Below are 18,678 nucleotides of genomic sequence, written 5' to 3'. Positions count from 1 at the left end.
TGAAAAAATTCCTTCCTGCCGGAAAAAAAGCAGCGGCACCACAAATTTACGATCACTTATATCGGCACGGTGATGTGTGTTTAGATAGTACATTGGGGTTCAGAGGGGAACTGTTGCTGTTGTGGTTCAGCTTAGGACAGCGTCTCCCCGCATTAATTTTTTTCCATCATTCATATTGATCTTTTCGGCCCAAAGCTGCTATTGCCCAGAGCTTGTCTTGGCACTGTAAATAAACACGCCGCTGAAGCGCACCAGCACGTGCGCACGCTCACGTACGCACGCGACATCGCCCTGCCGATTCCTCTGGGAGCACGGCTGTAGCTTATCTCAGCCCTTTCTGGCTCAGGTGGTGATTTTGACTTGGAATGGCACTGTCTTTTTAGGGCGTGTTAAAGGTGGGGTGAGGATGCGGCGCCGTACCTCAGGGACCAGATTCAATGATTCAGAGGGATTGGCTCCCACATGGGGGCCAACAGGACGCCCATCTTTAGTTGATTTTCCATTTACAAATCATTCCGAAATGTTGGCTCTTAACGCATACAAGACTAACGTCATTTTGGAGCTTCTCACGTAAAATAAAAAAAACCATGAATGAATACAATACATTAAGCCAGATTCAGAATTATTTGTTACTTATATGGGGAATGTTTGTCTGTTGGCAGGCCTGAACCAGTGCTGGAATTTCCACATTCCCAAGTTAGGGGCCATGATAATGATGATCATAATACCAGAGGTTTTTTTTGTCATTTATCCCTTTTAATAATGATTAACATTTAGTGCCCTTCTGTCTATCTACTGCTAGATGAAGGCCACGTTGGTCATGACGTCTGTAGTGACATCTGTTTAATAATATCCCAGCATGCCGGTCAGCAAAGGAGGACACTCAGGACTGGTTCACATATTGTTCAACACCGATGCCTGGGAGTCAAACTTGGTTGTCATATTGTTGTGTCCTAACCACTGCACCACCCTATACATAGCCTTAATGAACATGAACATTGTTTTAAGGAGGGTCCTGCTTAGGATGTTTGGACAATTCTATCTGGAGTTTTTGTGTATGTGTAGTGGGAAACCGTAATGGGGAAAGAAAATTAAGAAAATCTACACAGATTAGCTTTGCTTCCATCTATTTCCAACCACACAGCCCTCAAGGTGGGTGTCTCATGAACAGTTACAGCCAGGTTTGTGAACAGTTGAGATCTAGTGTTGCATTATTTTCACCAAGGGTTCCTATCGAATGACGGTGCTGTTTTTACTGGTTAACAGTGTGCGATTTGTCAAACTCCTCTTAGGTGAATTCATAGTTTATCTCAAACGCAGCCCTGATCAACGTAGTGATGTATGGCCAAACAAATAAATCCCACCACACAGGAAGGGTTAGATAGTTGTTATTAGCTCTGGTTAATTAATTAACTATTCCTGTTTTCACGGGATTTATCTAAGACCTCGTTTCGAATTAATCGATTGTTTTACCAGCAAGAAGCAGACTCGGAATTAATCAAAATAATACATGGACAACAAAAACCAGAATACCAAGCATTACTGCAGATCGATAAACGGAATCACACTTATTGCTACACAAGAGTTGAGTAAAAGCCGACTGATGCAAAACACAGAATACAATGCACACACAGAGGAGATGAAGGTTCCATGCGCATTCACTTAAGTGTAGCCCTACCATGCATGGTACTATTAAAAAGACGAATTGACACACTTTTCCTGAGATGGTTTCTTTATTGAAGACACGTTCACTTGAACAGGTGGAGACCTCACTGCAACAGCTCCGAGTCTCCCACGCATCTCCCTTATACAGCGATACCGTGACTTTCGTCCACTTGACTTTCGTCGCTTCGCTCTTACAGCCGTTTTCAATTATAACCACATTTCAGATTTCGTCCACGCGCTTTCCTCTTTCGTCCGATATCATCCCAAACCTTCCACGACGTTCCCGCCACGCGCCATCTTTTTCATTGAGTCTTTGAATAGAAGTCGTTGAGTGAGCATCTCTTATATTTGTGTTTATTCATATATTATGAATACTGTACTTATGTGATTATACTGCAAACAATTCATAGTTATTTTTGTGATACCAGTTGAATACTACAGTGTTTACTTACACAAGAATAAAAATATTTCAAGGTATTATTTTGATTATTTATTTAGTTTTGTTTCTTTATTTAGTTTTGTTTATTTATTCTTACGTTTATTTTTATTTTATTTCAGTTTATTTACGTTTCGCACACATGTGTTATATAGTCTCTAGTTATTTGCATATACGTTTTTATATTGACTGTAGTTATTTTCACGTACGTTTTCGCCGGCCAAAATAAATTTGCAAGCTAAATAAAGGTCCTGCTTTGACATTCATCCATTATTGACATCGGTCCATGCTCTGGTCCCTAACCAGAAGAAAGTGCAAGGTATTCCTGCATACGGCCCGAGGCCATGCCCCCTCTTCCCGAACCTTCTCGCTGACCGGACGCTCGCTCCACGAGCAGACTACCGTCCTCTTCCGTCACCTGACCACGCTCTCCTCGATCATTCCCGTAGCCACCATTCCCTTCGTACTCACACCTGACACCCCTGTCATTATCTCCCGTGGCCACTCATCCCTTCACACTGTAGGCTGACTCCCCTGTCATAATCTCCCGTGGCCACCAGTCCATTCACACTGCAGGCTGACTCCCCTGTCATTACCTCCCGTGGCCACTAGTCCACTCATACTGTAGGTTGACTCCCCTGTCATTACCTCCCGTGGCCACTAGTCCACTCACACTGGCGGCTGACTCCCCTGCCATTACCTCCCGTGGCCACCAGTCCATTCACACTGCAGGCTGACTCCCCTGTCATTACCTCCCGTGGCCACTAGTCCACTCATACTGTAGGTTGACTCCCCTGTCATTACCTCCCGTGGCCACTAGTCCACTCACACTGGCGGCTGACTCCCCTGCCATAACCTCCCGTGGCCACCAGTCCATTCACACTGCAGGCTGACTCCCCTGTCATTACCTCCCGTGGCCACTAGTCCACTCATACTGTAGGTTGACTCCCCTGTCATTACCTCCCGTGGCCACTAGTCCACTCACACTGGCGGCTGACTCCCCTGTCATTACCTCCCGTGGCCACTAGTCCACTCACACTGGCGGCTGACTCCCCTGCCATTATCTCCCGTGGCCACCAGTCCATTCACACTGCAGGCTGACTCCCCTGTCATAATCTCCCGTGGCCACTAGTCCACTCACACCGCAGGTAGACTCTATTGTCATTACATGATCATTAAATATGTTTTTGTTATTAAACTTTTTTAACATCCTTAGCATCATGCCCTTGATAGAAAGCGAGCAAATTAAACAATATTTCCAGATAAATTTGCTCACTGCTTCTTTGTCAGCGACGTTGACGACACAGATTATGCATCCAAACCAGCACGTTGTATCTTTTTCTCCCTATTTCAACATGAGAATACCTTCGTTGCCGTGGCAAGAAGGATCAACATATTTTCTACTAAACTATTTTTATTTTCACCATATAAGGTCCACTATATATCTCTTTTACGGAAGCGACCTCGTCACAATTGATAGCTCAATGAAGTGGTTTATCACGTGGAAATTCATCGCAGCTAAATCATCTAAACGCGTGTTTCTAAATGTGTTAGGAAAAACCGCAGGACCAAGAGAAGAAATTACCACAAGGAGAGCATAAAAACTAAAAATATACAGGCTTTAGGGTCGGGATCCAACCCCACGACCTCCAGCATACCAGGCGAGGGAGTTAACATCTCGCCACCGTAGGACCCCACCTCACAGCAACTAACAATGCCTGATTTCCACTGTCCAATCTGGCCTTGCGCTCAAGTTCTGTCATTCCCCACAAAGCTATACACTTGGAAATTGAGTCCTAAGCAATCAGGGGCCACAACCCTCAGAACACACGTAGAGAGAAGAGTAAGTGCTGAAGATCGGGTCGGTGGGCCAACTGTGATGTGATCGTGTGACACCTTGCCATCACTCGCCTTGCTCAAACACGAGACAACTCTTGCATTGAACTTCACCGTAACAAAGCGTCTAAAACATTAAATCCCAACTACTGATACATACCTTTGTTTGTTTACATATTAGCTAATACGATAGCAATGTTGGCTGCGTACAGTGCGAAAAGAAGTTCAATATACGTACATATCTGTTTACAATTGCTGTAGCCTAGTTTTGCAATTTGTAATGTGATCATTCAAGAGGTAATCTGCCCGAGCCGATGTTGCGCTGTAGGTAATTTAATATTTACCTTTCATATTGCATTGATTGATGTTTGCAATGTTTTTTTCTACCCCTCAGATAATTGCCTTTTGGTTTTTGTTCTGATTTCTATTCCCATCCTTGCTGCACTTTGAGGCCACGCAGTTTGTGGCTTGGTTTCTGGCATAGGTTGCGCACAAGCATGGCCTTGGCCCACTTACAACAGGTTATGGAAACATTGGAACGGCACTGAGAAAGGCACACCAACAGTTCCCAGCTCAAATCTGTCGTTGTGGTATTACGACATTGTTTCCTAATAAATAAATAATGAGAAATACTTCCTAAAGTATGCCTGCTTCCCACTGCTGCTTGTATTGTGAACTTGTACATGGGTGCTAACTGAAGTCTTGAGTTTCGCAGGAGTTTCCGTGATGTTTAAAATGGCACTGCTGTATAAAAATATAAAATCATCATCTGCAGCTCTTTTGTCGTATGTATATTGAACTTCTTTCGCACCTTACATCGCCAAGTTTACTGTCAGTTTACTGCTCTGGAGGCTTCCCCCACACTGTTTTGGCCATGGAGGTTGTCTAACTTTGCTTCACCCATACCCAGTGCTTGATACTGGTAGGAACATCCTGGTTACACCAGCCCACAGAGGATTATTGTGTCCGTCCATCCGTCGTGCAGGGAGGGGCTGGGTGGGGAGGGAGGGGCTGGGTGGGGCTGGGTGGGGAGGGTTGGGGCTGGGTGGGGAGGGGCTGGGTGGGGAGGGTGGGGAGGAGCTGGGTGGGGAGGGTGGGGCTGGGTGGGAGGGGTGGGGAGGGGCTGGTCACCCTGTGGTGCCCTTATAAAACTCAACGTTTAACCTACTCACGCCGGCTTGTGCCCGCCCTCACAGTCCGGCATATTTGCGGAATCCACCATGCCGCCGTTAACCCTGGCCATTGACCGAGCAACCCAACGTTCCTACCAGCTCCCTCCGCAGGAATGTGTTATTGATGGGGGGGGGGACGGGGACAGGGCGAGTTCAGCTGTCATTCGCCACTGATTCCTGTCAGTGGAATTCGACCTCAAGTCACCTGGTTCAGAGTGAAGTGCACTAACCACTGCCCAATTACAGCCATTCGAAAAATATCCTTTGTACACCTTTGCACATGTCTATAATAACACCTTTAAAGCTGAACTACAAACGTGACTTTCATTAACAATCATGAAATGTGAATTTATATAACTTGATTTTGTATCGCACACTGGTCTTGCCAGTCTCGATTAAACGGTCGGGTTGCACTCCTTAATTGTTTGAACCCCCTGCTCACACCACGACTGCACTTTTGGCCAACAGCCCTTGCTATGAGACCCCACATAACAACTTTGCGCATCAACTTTGGTTCACCACTCTCCTTCCCCCGTATGAAATGTGCTTTAGCTGTGGGAAAAATATGCCTGATGCTATTTCGTCAAGTACACTTTCCATTCTTTGTGTGGATGGCCCTCAAGAAGAGATGCACCTGAAGACCATTTAACACCAACCACATGTCTGAGCCAGTATAGAACAAGAGGGGAGCGTGGCTCGTACCATGGGCCAGTACTCATCTGCTCAGATATGCTGTAGGTTAGAATAGCACACTGGTGTTCATGCCTGGAAGATGGGACCTGTGAATGTGTACTGAAAAGACTGAAATGTGCACCATATATAAAACACTTGTGCGACTGGACTGTGCTTTTGAATGAATTTATCAGCTGAAAATATTTTATAGTCACCATATTTAAAGTTTAACTAGGTCATTTCAGTATTTTTGTCCAGAATATTATTTATTTTAAGGATCCTTTCCAATGAATGGTCCAGGGAAAATTCTTCTTTTTTTTTGTCCACTTCTGCCAAGCTGAGACTTGCCCAGGACTTCTGTTTGCCCTTTAGAATGGCCCAAATTCCACGTGCACAGTGTTTCCCTTGATCAACACCAAATTAAATTTTCCATTTGGCTTCAGCAGCAACACAGTTGATCAAAATCCACTTATTATCCCTCCATCCTTTAAAAGACAGGCTGTACCAAACCATTCTCACAAATCCACGGGGAGACATAGCCTTGTGCGTAATATTACAGATGTGTTCTTGATGACAATGAGTCATAATTATGGGGTAAATGAACTCGTGTTACTTTTTTCAATGGTTAATAAGTGGTATGTTTCTTTTTTACCATTATCACATTAATATTGACTTTATATATTTTTTATTTAAATTAAAAAGGGGTCATAATTTGGTGACATATGCATTGCATGCTTCAATATTTTGCCTCGGTCTATGACTAAGCATTCAATTTTTTTAACTGATATCTCTATGTGGGTTTAAATATGTGGTGACTCTACTATGGACATTTATATGACGTATGTATGTATGTTGAACTTTAGCAACTGTACATAGCCAACTGTGCTTATCGAAGGTGCGGGGATGACAAAGCTACACCTTTTGTTAGAGATAAGGGAATCTCATGATCCACAGCCTGGGATCTTGATTTTATTTTTGGAATTGATACATAATCTCATGGGATTGTGGAATTGACAGTCATTTAATTATGGGGAGGCCAAGCTCGGCAGAGCTCGGCATGGGGCCTGGCCAGCTGAGTTTAAATTTAATTTAAAGTTTTGACTGACGAATTGTATTTTGTTATGTTTTATTATTTTATTATTTCCCTTCTACGTGACTTTACCGCAGAGGTCGCAACCGGCTACCCGATACCCGTACCCTACCCGTACCCGCCCGGGTACGGGTGGGGTACGGGTACGGCCGGGTACGGGTACCCGTTTGCGACCCTGGTGCGGCCGGGTACGGGTAAGGAATCAAAACCCGTTTGCGACCTCTGCTTTACCGAAAGAACCAAGAAGATGAATCCCTGCAGTCACGAAAGCTTTACATCGAAATTTTGACTGACGCTGAAGAATTGTGATTGAGGTTGATACTGCCCAGTTGGAATTGACACCAATACCAGCCAGCCTGCGTGGACCAATATCACACTTGAAACGTATTACCTCGGCATCAGCCGTACATTTCAATTCACCAAGTACGAATTTAAGTTGTACACAAAGATCATAAAGGGTAGAATAATTCGAGGGCAACTCGCCACTTCAGTAGGCATGTGGCAAGTAAAGGTTACTCCACCATCGTCCATATACATACTATGAATCAGATTTTGGAAGACTTAATCCATTGCTTATGTAGTGGTGATACGCGCTGGTAGTAAGGATCGTGGGGTAGCGCGTGGTGATTGGCTGTGTGTTGGTGACGCGTGCTGACGGTGAGGGATCGTAGGTCAGCGCGGGGCCATGGGTTATGTGATGGTGATTGGCTGTGTGTTGGTGACGCGCGCTGACAGTGATGGATCGTGTGGCAGCGCGTGGGGATTGGTTATGTGCGCTGGCACAAGAAGGGATCGTGTGGCAGCGCGTGATGATTGGTCGGTTAGGGTGGGTGCTCGCATCGCGGTCCGCATAGGCTCCGTCTCCTTGGAGCGGAGGGCTATATAAGGCGGTGCGCACGGGCGCTCGAGGAGAAATTGGTGACCAGTGAAGACGGAAGACGGAGGAGGAAGAGATAGGGCCCTGAGACACCTAGTCCCGCTGTCCTTGTAAGGACCGGGGCCCTGTGTGGCTCAGAGGCGGGACCTTGGGACCCGGGGGCCGGACGTCCGTGTGAGGACCGGGCCACGGGACCCAGTGGTCGTGATCCGTACCCAAGCTGGGGTGGGTCGAGAGGTTCCCCCGGATGCTACGGGGCTGGAATGCCCGTGTGTGTGTAGCCGGGTGGAACGTGTAGCGTGAGCAGTAGTTACCACCCGTGTCAGGTGGAACGTGTAGCGTGAGCTGTAGTGACAACACGTGTTATTATGACAACCCAAGTGTGAATAAAGTGTGCTACCCGTCAAGTGGTTTCCCGCCGTAGTTTATTATACTTCACTTATACCATTGTGATGGCTGTCACAAACCAAATAAATAGAGGCTTTGGAATATATACTCTTAGGTTTTTTCGGTAAAGTCACGTAGGTAAAAATAAATAATAATAAAAAGAAAATTTGTATTATTATTTATTTTTTATTTTTTCCTACGTGACTTTACCGAAAAAACCTAAGAGTACTTGTTCTCTCTGCCTGTGTCCTCTCTTTGGAATGTTCACACTTAAAGTCTAACTTAGCAATCTTTGAAATACGTAATCAACCAGGCTATGCGTTAATTGTGTGTTGACCGACCCTCTGTGTTGTATGACATTACATTTCGATATTTTACTAAGTTATTTAATTTTAGTGTGTCCTTCTCCTGATTTTCAGGCTTGCTTGCCGTGTCATCGCACTTGCAGCACCACGTTTTGTTGTCCACTCATTGATATGCTAATTTTTTCTCTAACCCCCCTCCCTCTCTCTGCGTCCGCCCTCCTCTGTCTATTTAAGGCCACCCCACAGAGACGATCACCTCTCTCTGTTACCTGTGTTGCTCTCTCTATGTATCTTGGTGATATCTGTCTGCTAATATGTCTGTTTATAGTTTTCTGGTTAGATTTTATGTCGCTATTTCATTATACCTGATGATGATTGCTTGTGTTGCAATCGAAACGTCGTATTCTATTATTTAATTTAATTTATTATTTTATCTTTAGACGTGACTTAACCGAAAGAACCAAATAATAATTCCTGCAGTCACGAAAGTTCTAAAATTAAGATTGAACCACTTCTACGGGGAAGTTTTAAACTTATCTTCTTTTTTTTTTCTCTCTGACTACTTGTTCTCTCTGCCTGTGTCCTCTCTTTGGAATGTTCACACTTAAATTCTAACTTAGAAATCTTTGAAATACGTAATCAACCAGGCTATGCGTTAATTGTGTGTTGACCGACCCTCTGTGTTGTATGACATTACATTTCGATATTTTACTAGGTTATTTAATTTTAGTGTGTCCTTCTCCTGATTTTCAGGCTTGCTTGCTGTGTCATCGCACTTGCAGCACCACGTTTTGTTGTCCACTCATTGATATGCTAATTTTTTCTCTAACCCCCCTCCCTCTCTCTGCGTCCGCCCTCCTCTGTCTATTTAAGGCCACCCCACAGAGACGATCACCTCTCTCTGTTACCTGTGTTGCTCTCTCTATGTATCTTGGTGATATCTGTCTGCTAATATGTCTGTTTATAGTTTTCTGGTTAGATTTTATGTCGCTATTTCATTATACCTGATGATGATTGCTTGTGTTGCAATCAAAACGTCATATTCTATTATTTAATTTAATTTATTATTTTATCTTTAGACGTGACTTAACCGAAAGAACCAAATAATAATTCCTGCAGTCACGAAAGTTCTAAAATTAAGATTAAGAGTATGAATCCTTGCAGTCACCAAAGCTTCAAATCTAGCTTTGGAATATAATGTATCTGGTGATATTAGGAGCTGGAAAAGTTGATAACTGACACATGAATTCAGATATGTAAATTAATATCATTGTCACAACTGTCTTAATCATGCCAATTACAATTATACATGTTTAAAATAAGTGATGAAAACATAGTAATTGCATCATATTCTCATTAATCTTTTTAATTCAAGACGTAAACCCTGTTCAAACTTCAGTCGGTGAGCTTGGGGGTTGAAATGAAAATGCAGCAGAGTATAAAATTGGAATGGCCAAGGTAACATTCTTGGGTTTGAGTTCTGAAAGTTAATGCCAATATTTTCATAAACCCGGTGACATTGTTATTGGCCCAATATTGAAACCGTTAGCAATTCTAGTCGATGTATTATCTTGAGCTCTTGTCCCAACCACCTATGAGGCTAAATGGAGAATGAGTTTGTGTATGTATGTGTGTGTTTATGGAAAGCGATAGTGTAGTGGTTAGCGCACCGCGCTATGAACCCGGCGAACCGGGTTCGATTCCCGCTCACGGCCGACACCAGTGACGATTACCTGAACCTGGTCCTGGGCCTCCCCTTAGTCGACTCGGCCTCAAATCATTATCTGGTGCGTTGTGTCAACATCATCGTGTGTCATGCCGGCATTAATAGGTGCTCGCGAGCAGCACTTTCCCCAACAGTCTGTTAAGGCTATACGGGGGATCTTTGTCATTGTGTGTGTATATGCTCGTCTTTGCGTGTGCGTGTATTTGGGTACATATGCGTGTTTTGTGTCTGTGTGTCTGCACGTGTGTGTTTGTGCGCACGCAGGAGGCTCAGACAGACCCTGTGGTGAGTGTGCCAGAGGAGCGCAGGGAGAAGGTGCCCTGCCCGCACCTCAGCCGGCTGGTGGACTTGATACGCACGGATACGCTGTATGGTCTCGCGGAAAGGATCGTTGCCACCGAGTCCCTGTGAGCATTGGCGGGCCTCCTTCTCTGCCCTTAACTCTTAACCATTGACTCTGAGTCTGCTAACCCTTAGCTCTGACCCTCATCGTTAATCATAACCCTTAACATTCATCAGACTTGGATGGCAAGTACTCACCCTCCAACCTTAATCATTGTCCCTTACCATACCTTTAGCATTATCCGAGCCTCAACAAAAGGTCTTCAATTTAAATGGATGCTCTTTATACTGATCATAATCCTAACTTTTATTACAGGCCTTAACCCTGACCATGTCTCTAATTCTAGCCATGATAATTAAGTCTTAATGTATAGTGATTATAACCCTGTGCTACGAACCTGGTGACTCGAGTTCAATTCCCACTCGCAGCCAACACCAGTGACGAGCATCTGAATCAATACTGGGCCTCTCCTAGGTTGACTCAACCACCTCAAATGAGTACCTGGTGCGGTGTGTAAACATTGCCCCTGGGGAGACTAAGGTGGCTGGGTGTGGTGCTGGCCACTCTTCCCCCCTTGTGCCGTACCGGCCTTCATAAGGTGTTAGCTTCCAGGACTTGTCCCAACAGTCTGTTAAGGCGAGAAGGGGGAACACATTCCTGCGGAGGGAGCTGGTAGGAACGTTGGGTTGCTCGGTCAATGGCCAGGGTCAACGGCGGCGTAGTGTATTCCGCAAATATGGCCGACTGTGAGGGCGGGCACAAGCCGGCGTGAGTAGGTTAAACGTTGAGTTTTATAAGGGCACCACGGGGTGACCAGCCCCTCCCCACCGAGCCCCACCCCTCCCACCCCCACCCAGCCCCTCCCCACCCTCCCCACCCAGCCCCTCCCCACCCAGCCCCTCCCCACCCAGCCCTTCCCCACCCTCCCCACCCAGCCCCACCCTCCCCACCCTCCCCTCCCCACCCAGCCCCTCCCTCCCCACCCAGCCCCTCCCTGCACGACGGACGGACGGACACAATAATCCCTTGTGGGCTGGTGTAACCAGGAGGTTCCTACCAGTAAATCTCAGTCTTTGTCTCTCCCCCACCAGGGTGTTCCTGGCGGAGCAGTTTGAGTTTCTTCAGAACCAGCTCGATGCGATGATCCCTCAAGCCAAAAAGCCCTTCCTACAGCAGTTCTACTCCCAGGTGCGTTTGGAGACTTTGGTGTTGATAAAGGTTTGTCAAATTCCAAACATTACATTAGCAAAAGGAAGACATCACAAATTGATCACATCAAAGCCTTGCACATCATCCTCATTAAGATTCTCATCATCATAATCATCATTTTCATTGACTTGTATATTACATTGTCGCACGAATCATCAGAATCGGAATCTTTATTTATCCTGGAGAAACATCGTAAGCTATGAAGCTCTTTTTAGCAGATATCCAGTAGGGGCAGGTCAGAAAGCTACAACAACAAACAGTACAAAAAACTATTGGAGTGTAAAGGTTTCGAAAGGAAATCAAATCACTTAAAATGAATATGTCAAATAGATCAAGTATATAATGCCACGGCTACACTCCTTACCGCACACATGAACGAGACCGCATCGCCCCCGCAGTTGTATCCCTCCACCGACGCCTAAACACACAACACATTTGCTATGCGATAGCCATCCCTGTCATAGATTCGTTGCTGCTAACGATACCTGTTTCTCTTCACCACACTCAACTTCCTTCCTGCTGCAGTAACCACAAGGCCTTCTGTTGACACTGCGAGTCGACCTTTCCTTCATCGGCGTCTCCTCCCTGTTCTCTGCTGTCTGTTCTATATGGAATGTTTTACTCATGGTCGTGTACACTGCTGAAACCCTCTGATCAAGTTTCGGTTTAAGACAAAAGTTTCAATGCAGTTGCGATCAGTTGTGATTCGGAAAAGAGAAAAGTAATTTGAGATAAGAGAGAAGAAGCTAGGCAGCAGACATTCTCCCCATGCCTCTCAAAATCTTGTACGTTATCGTAAGATATGATTCGTTTTGGACATTCTATCAATCCGATTTGTTGTGAATTTTTTTCGAGTTAAGATAGCCTCTTCTTGGTTCTTTCGGTAAAGTCACGTAGATAGAAAAAATAATACAAATATCACGACGTTTTAATCGCAACGGAAGCAATCGTCATCGGGTGAAAAAATAGCGAGAGAGCTACTGAGGCAGGATGTTATAAAGGTTTGAGATGGGTGTAGCCCAAGGGTCATTCGTGAAGTGGGCGGTTCTAGTGAAGAAATTTGCATGTAAATGTAAGATCAGAGAGAGCTGGGCAACCTCCACGACGACTCTGCAAACCCACTGGCTATCAGCAAAGATTCGTTCATGAAGCTATCCAGATATATAAACACAGACACAATTTCAACCGAAAAGATGGGTACAAACTGAGCAATCATTGGAAGGACGTTATTAACTAGGTTAAGTCATAACTGGCTGTGATGTTTAGTAGTTATTTTCGACTCTCTGATGTTACATTAACAGGTTAAATGCCTTTACATTAACAGGTTAAATGTCTCACTAACACAGCCACCGTTGCTCGTTTTCCTTGATGTGGCTGTGGCTCTACGATATTACATTGACATGCAAATTTCTTCACTAGCCCTGCCCACTTCGCTTATGACCCTTGGGCTACACCCATCTCAAACCTTTATAACATCCTGCCTCAGCAGCTCTCTCGCTATTTTTTCACCCGATGACGATTGCTTGCATTGCGATCGAAGCGTCGTGATATTTTTCTTATTTTTTCTATGTGGCTTTACCGAAAGACCCAAAGAATAAGATAGCCTATGTTTAAACTACAATTGTCGGCCAAACATATCTCATCATGATCCGGAAAGATAAATAGTGGACTCATGTTTTCGCCAATGGCCCTTTTTCAGAGCTTTTAAAGAGCAGATTACAATAAGGGGCACTGTCCACATTTAGCGCATTGTATATATTCTATCATAAGCCAGTGTTAACTACAATGGCAGTGCTTTGTTTTCACTGTACACTTGTCCACCACAAACGTTCTGCTCTTCATCCATTATTACCCCCCCACCACCACAGCATACACACACAAGAAGGCCTGTCTCGCGTGAAAGGGCTCCCTTGAAACTTTGCTGGGAGGTTACTGTGACCCTGAATGTGAAGGGGGGAGGGTTTACGCAGTGGCGCTGATGTGTGCCCATACAGACGGTGAGCACGGTGGGTGAGCTGCGCAAGCCGGTCTACTGGATGGTGGCGGCCAAGGCCATCGACTACGAGCATGCGCTGCTGCTCATGGCCGGCGTCAAGTGGGACGTGCGCGAGATTATGTCACAGCACAGCCCCTACGTGGACTCGCTCCTCAAGGCAAGGGGACGAGGATGCCACGTGTGGCCTCTTTGGAATAGGGGGGAAGGTGTTGTTTGAAGTTAAATATCAAGGCCAATACAGTGCATGGGGGTGGGAGGGCTAGTACCACTCCCCTCTGCCTTTGTTAAGTTCATTTTCAAGTTTCAAGTTAATTTATTAGGTATAGCCCTGTGAGCCATTCGGCTCTTGAATCGGGTGCAACCGCAACAAACAAAAAACTAAAATATGAACAAAAAACATCTTAAAGTGAATAAGTTAATCTATTCATTTAATGACGTTGTCACCTGGGGAAGATAAGTTGAGCTTGCCATTGATGGTTTCCATGGTTGGGAATCAAACCTATGTTTTTGGGATGCAGGTCTGGACCACACAAAGGTAAATTTCCCCCAAATAGCCTTATCAGACTGTTGTGGCAAGTTATGTTAAAGAGCAACTTTGAAGCTGGAATGGCACCACGCCTGGGCGCCATTGTCTCCCGAGTGGCGGTGTTTACACACCACGCCAGGTACTCATGTGAGGCTGAGTCAACTTCGGAGGGAAGTCCAGGACCGGTACAGATAATCGTCACTGATGTTGGTCGTGAGCGGGAATCAAACTCGGGTCGCTGGATTCGTAGCGCATAACCACAACACGACCGCTCCGACCATGCTTAACACACAGACACACCTGTATTTCTCTGTAAGCTTTTCTAGGCTGTTGGGACCAGTGCTGTTTAGAAAGCATTAGTCATTAACTACTCACTGATACATCAGCTGCTTTCACAATTTCAAAACATTAGTTTTGACTCGTTCTGTTCTTATCTGCAATTAGTTTGAAAGGAACTAATAACCTTCGATTAGCACGGTTGGCTATGTAAAGTACGAAATAAGTTCAAGACACATACTACATACATACAACTGCTGTTTTTTACCACTAATTTCACTTTATAAATAGTTAATATTTATTACTGGCTAACGGGAAGTCCTTGGCGTTCCCCAGGGGAAAAATATATTTCAAAACTTGTCTTCTCTTAAAAACATGACAAAAACATACACAAATACTAAGCTGTTGTGAAAGCCCGGCGGTCCGTTTGGCTGTCCATTTGTCCGTCAACAAAATTAGAAGAGGCTTGCAAAATCCAGAATCAAAAAGTAATAGAAAGTGTGGGGTAAATAGTTGATCTCAAAGGTTTCCGAAAATTGTCGACCCCCCCCCCTCAAAAAATATTTTTACCCTCCCTCCCCCCCCAGGCATATATACTTACACACCCTACATACAATAGAGTGAGTCGTATATACTGACTAAATAGTAGTATTTATTGACTCTATAACAGTTACATGCTAATCTCTCACATTAACATAGCCCGTGCCCTCGTCCAGGAGGCCGCTCTCCGATCTTACAGTTACATGCTAATTTCTCACATTAACATCACTAGCCCCAGCCACTTCTGTATGACCCTTGGGCTACACCCATTTCAAACTTTTAAAACAGTCTGCCTCAGCAGCAGACCATGCTTTCCCACCTGATGATGGACGCTTGTGTTGCGCCCAAAACGTAGTGATTTATTTTATTTTATACCTACGTGACTTTACCGAAAGAACCAAAGAGTATAGTATCTGCTGACACTAAAGTAGTATCTACTGACTCTATAACAGTATCTGCTGATTCTATAGCAGTATCTACTGACTCTGCAGCAGTATATACTGACTATAGTGGTATCTATTGACTATAGTAGTATTTACCGACTCTATAGTAGTATCTACCGACTCTATAGTAGTAACTGCACACATTGGGGTGGGGTGGGGAATATCACACTTCAGAATTTACCTCAGCGTTGTGCTTCTGTTTTTTTGCGTTAAGCTTCGTAATAACAATAATAAATTGTTAATTTAACTACTTTACATTTTACGGATGGGAAAAACAAATAGCACTTTTTAGTTCGGTGGCTTATTGTGTCGTATCTGTGTACTTTGTTGAGACGTAAACCCAACAGTTTGTCAGTTAAAAGCATCATAATGCGTGTGCGCAGACAGACACACAGACAGACAGACAAAAAATTACTTTTATAAATAAGATATTAATCATACATGTTTCATGTTTGTTACCAGTTGATCCTATAGCGGTAAAACCCCACGTACTTTTACTTCACAGCCTTTCAGAGACTGTAGGTTGTTGCTCGATCTCTGACATTCGGGGAACAGTTCTGTCGCAAGTCACAACCACGTGAACCTCCTCGTAGCACCTAAAGTACTCGGTTATGAACACAGGCCCAGAAGTGCGTCTTTGTTCATTTAAATTACTATCTCCAAACTGCCCGAGTTCTGATCAGCTGGGCATTTGTTTATCACCATCTCGCGATTGCCAATACAGCTCGTGTGCTGCTAGGCCTAACATTAATACGACACCTGGCTGCCAGCCCCAGCGCTGGCGTTAACTCGGTGCATTAGCTACACATTTGAGCCCGAGTCGGACTAAGGGAAGCTCATGCAAAGTATGGACTCCACTTGTCACCGGGGCATTAGCTGATGGCAGCGCTCACGTGTGTGCATGCCCCACAGGAGTTTGAGGCGTTCAGCAGGCGACTGGCAGAGATATCGAAGAGAGTTCGCATTCCCGTGCCCGTCTCGAATGTCCTGTGGGAGCATTGCATCCGCCTAGCAAACCGCACCTTGGTGGAGGGGTAAGTGATTCCACGTACACGCGCACAGCTACAAATGCAGTGAGTGAGGAATGTGCGTATTCTTTGCTTGATTTATTTCACGATACATAAGGTTAATTTTTGTCAAAGCATGTTGTAATTTTCCAAAGAAAGGGTCAAGTTTAAGCACGAGAGGACGTCATGCCACAATGTAAATCAGACACTTAAACCGTTTTCATTTAATTTTTTCTTCGCATTCTGTTATTGTATTGTTTATTCACAAAGTTCCAGAAATAGTACGTCGGAGTCTATTTTAGTTTTGTTTCGGGAAATCTGTCGACTTCTTGTTAAACCTGAAAATAAAAAAATATTTTTTTAATGGAAATTACAAAACCTCTACACCAACCACATAGGAATGTTACCACAAAGCTTTACATTCCCAAAGCAATTGTCCATATATTTTTTTGAGCAAGAGTGGCAATGATCGACTTAAAATACATTTTTTTAAAAGAGATTGCCGTGCTGTATATCAGCATGATGAGCGTTAGAATGCGAGCTGGCACGCAGCATGTGCATCTTTGTGTTTGTGTGTTTACACGCACGTACATTTTTTTGTGCAGTCACATCCTGTAGTACAATAGCGACTCCCCCTTATGAAGCACTGGCGTTCTAGCTGGCTCTGCATATGGTAATTAAAAGCAGGGTTTGGGGTACTGCAATAGTTACACTGCCTCATACTTGAATGCTTTTTTTTTACAAACATTAACAATTCCCGCAGCGATAGTTATTAGATTTGTGGCTACACTTTGGAATGCTAGATGATATCAACGGAATTTATACTCAGTGTTTCTATAGGCGTCAACTTTTTAAAATGTATTGGCTTAATAAAAAAAGATGAAAGGCCTAGGGAATAAAAGCAATAACACCACATTAAAACATAACCTAATGCCCTGATGTACCGAAATAAGAACCGTGATTATATGATATAAGGCCCTGTAGTGCTGCCCGGACCTCGTTGGATTTAGCCAACTTGCGGTTAAGTAATTGCTTGAAACTTGCTTCATCAAAAGAAATGTTGTCCGGTGGGATGAAACCATAGATTCCATTCGATAAATATCGTGGGATATAGCCAATCCTGCAGCTGTTCCTGAGCCACTGGATATGGAAATGTTCAGCATTTGGGTGGCGCCACTAAAAAAGTGGAGCTGGGCTATGTTTGGGTCAGATAGTTGCGTAAACTATTTCTTCATTTACCAACAATGGTGGTTGTTAATGGTACGTATTAATAATCTGGATTAGAAACAAAAGCTAAAAAGGTGGTCTTGGAGAAATGTAGTTCCAGTCCTGGCTGCTATTTTTTAAATTCCTTTGCATTTCTAAATCTGAGAAACATTTTAGTTTTTAACAGTCAAATTTAAGGGATTTAGACGACATTATTGTATTCTCAAGTAATGTACGTGTTAAAGTTAATGTTCGTTACTCTACAATAAATGTTGCAGTTAAATAATCTTTTGCTGCTATTACAAGATAACACAAACAAGACCGGCCACAGAGTTAAGGGTGTGGTGAAGGATGGAGGTGCATTTGGTGGTTTTAACGATTTCCATTAATATGTTCAGTAAAACATATTGTTGGTCTGCATTTCACCATGAGAAATTACAACTTGTTGCAAGTTATACATAAATTGGCAAACAGCAGAGATTGTATTTGTTTAATTGCTGAAATAAAATGGAATGTGATTCTTCTAAACAATGCATCTTTCAGACCAGAATTTTCCAGCAACAATGATTTAAACAAGACAAATCCTAGTCTCATTTGCAGTGCATAGCTTATTAAACCATTGCCGCTGGATGGCTTGGCATTTTGGACAAGAGCCTTTATACGACACATTGATGTCCTGAGTAACATTCGGTAAGAACCAGCAGAAATTATCCCAATGCGGTTCAATTTGGGTAATGGGTTGAGGATCAGGCAGACAAAGACTGAGAATATGGTGGCAAATTTCAGTGGAAATAATGCAGGAGGATTGCAAATTGGAAGTGATCAGTAAATGAAGACGAACGAGTTTAAGTACCTGGGTGCTGATGGATCACTAGAAGGAGAAATAAGAACAAGGACTGGATGGCTGAAATGGCGAGAGATGACTGGTGTGGTGTGCAATAAGAGGGTCCCAGTTTGGTTGAAGGG

General features: G+C 44.1%; 1 protein-coding gene across 1 annotated transcript in view; it reads left to right on the top strand.

The window, feature by feature from the left end:
- The window catches only part of VPS50 (VPS50 subunit of EARP/GARPII complex), a 104,154-nt gene that overhangs the window by 80,182 nt on the left and 5,294 nt on the right, over nt 1-18,678 (top strand). The window contains exons 23-26 of the mRNA XM_078859780.1: nt 10,431-10,573; nt 11,601-11,697; nt 13,713-13,871; nt 16,412-16,533. Of these exons, the coding sequence (XP_078715906.1) occupies nt 10,431-10,573; nt 11,601-11,697; nt 13,713-13,871; nt 16,412-16,533 (521 nt within the window). The remainder of the gene's footprint in view (nt 1-10,430; nt 10,574-11,600; nt 11,698-13,712; nt 13,872-16,411; nt 16,534-18,678) is intronic.

Source organism: Lampetra fluviatilis, chromosome 1 (genome assembly GCF_964198595.1).
Source record: "Lampetra fluviatilis chromosome 1, kcLamFluv1.1, whole genome shotgun sequence".
Lineage (NCBI taxonomy): Eukaryota > Metazoa > Chordata > Hyperoartia > Petromyzontiformes > Petromyzontidae > Lampetra > Lampetra fluviatilis.
This window is presented reverse-complemented; position numbering and strand designations above follow the sequence as displayed.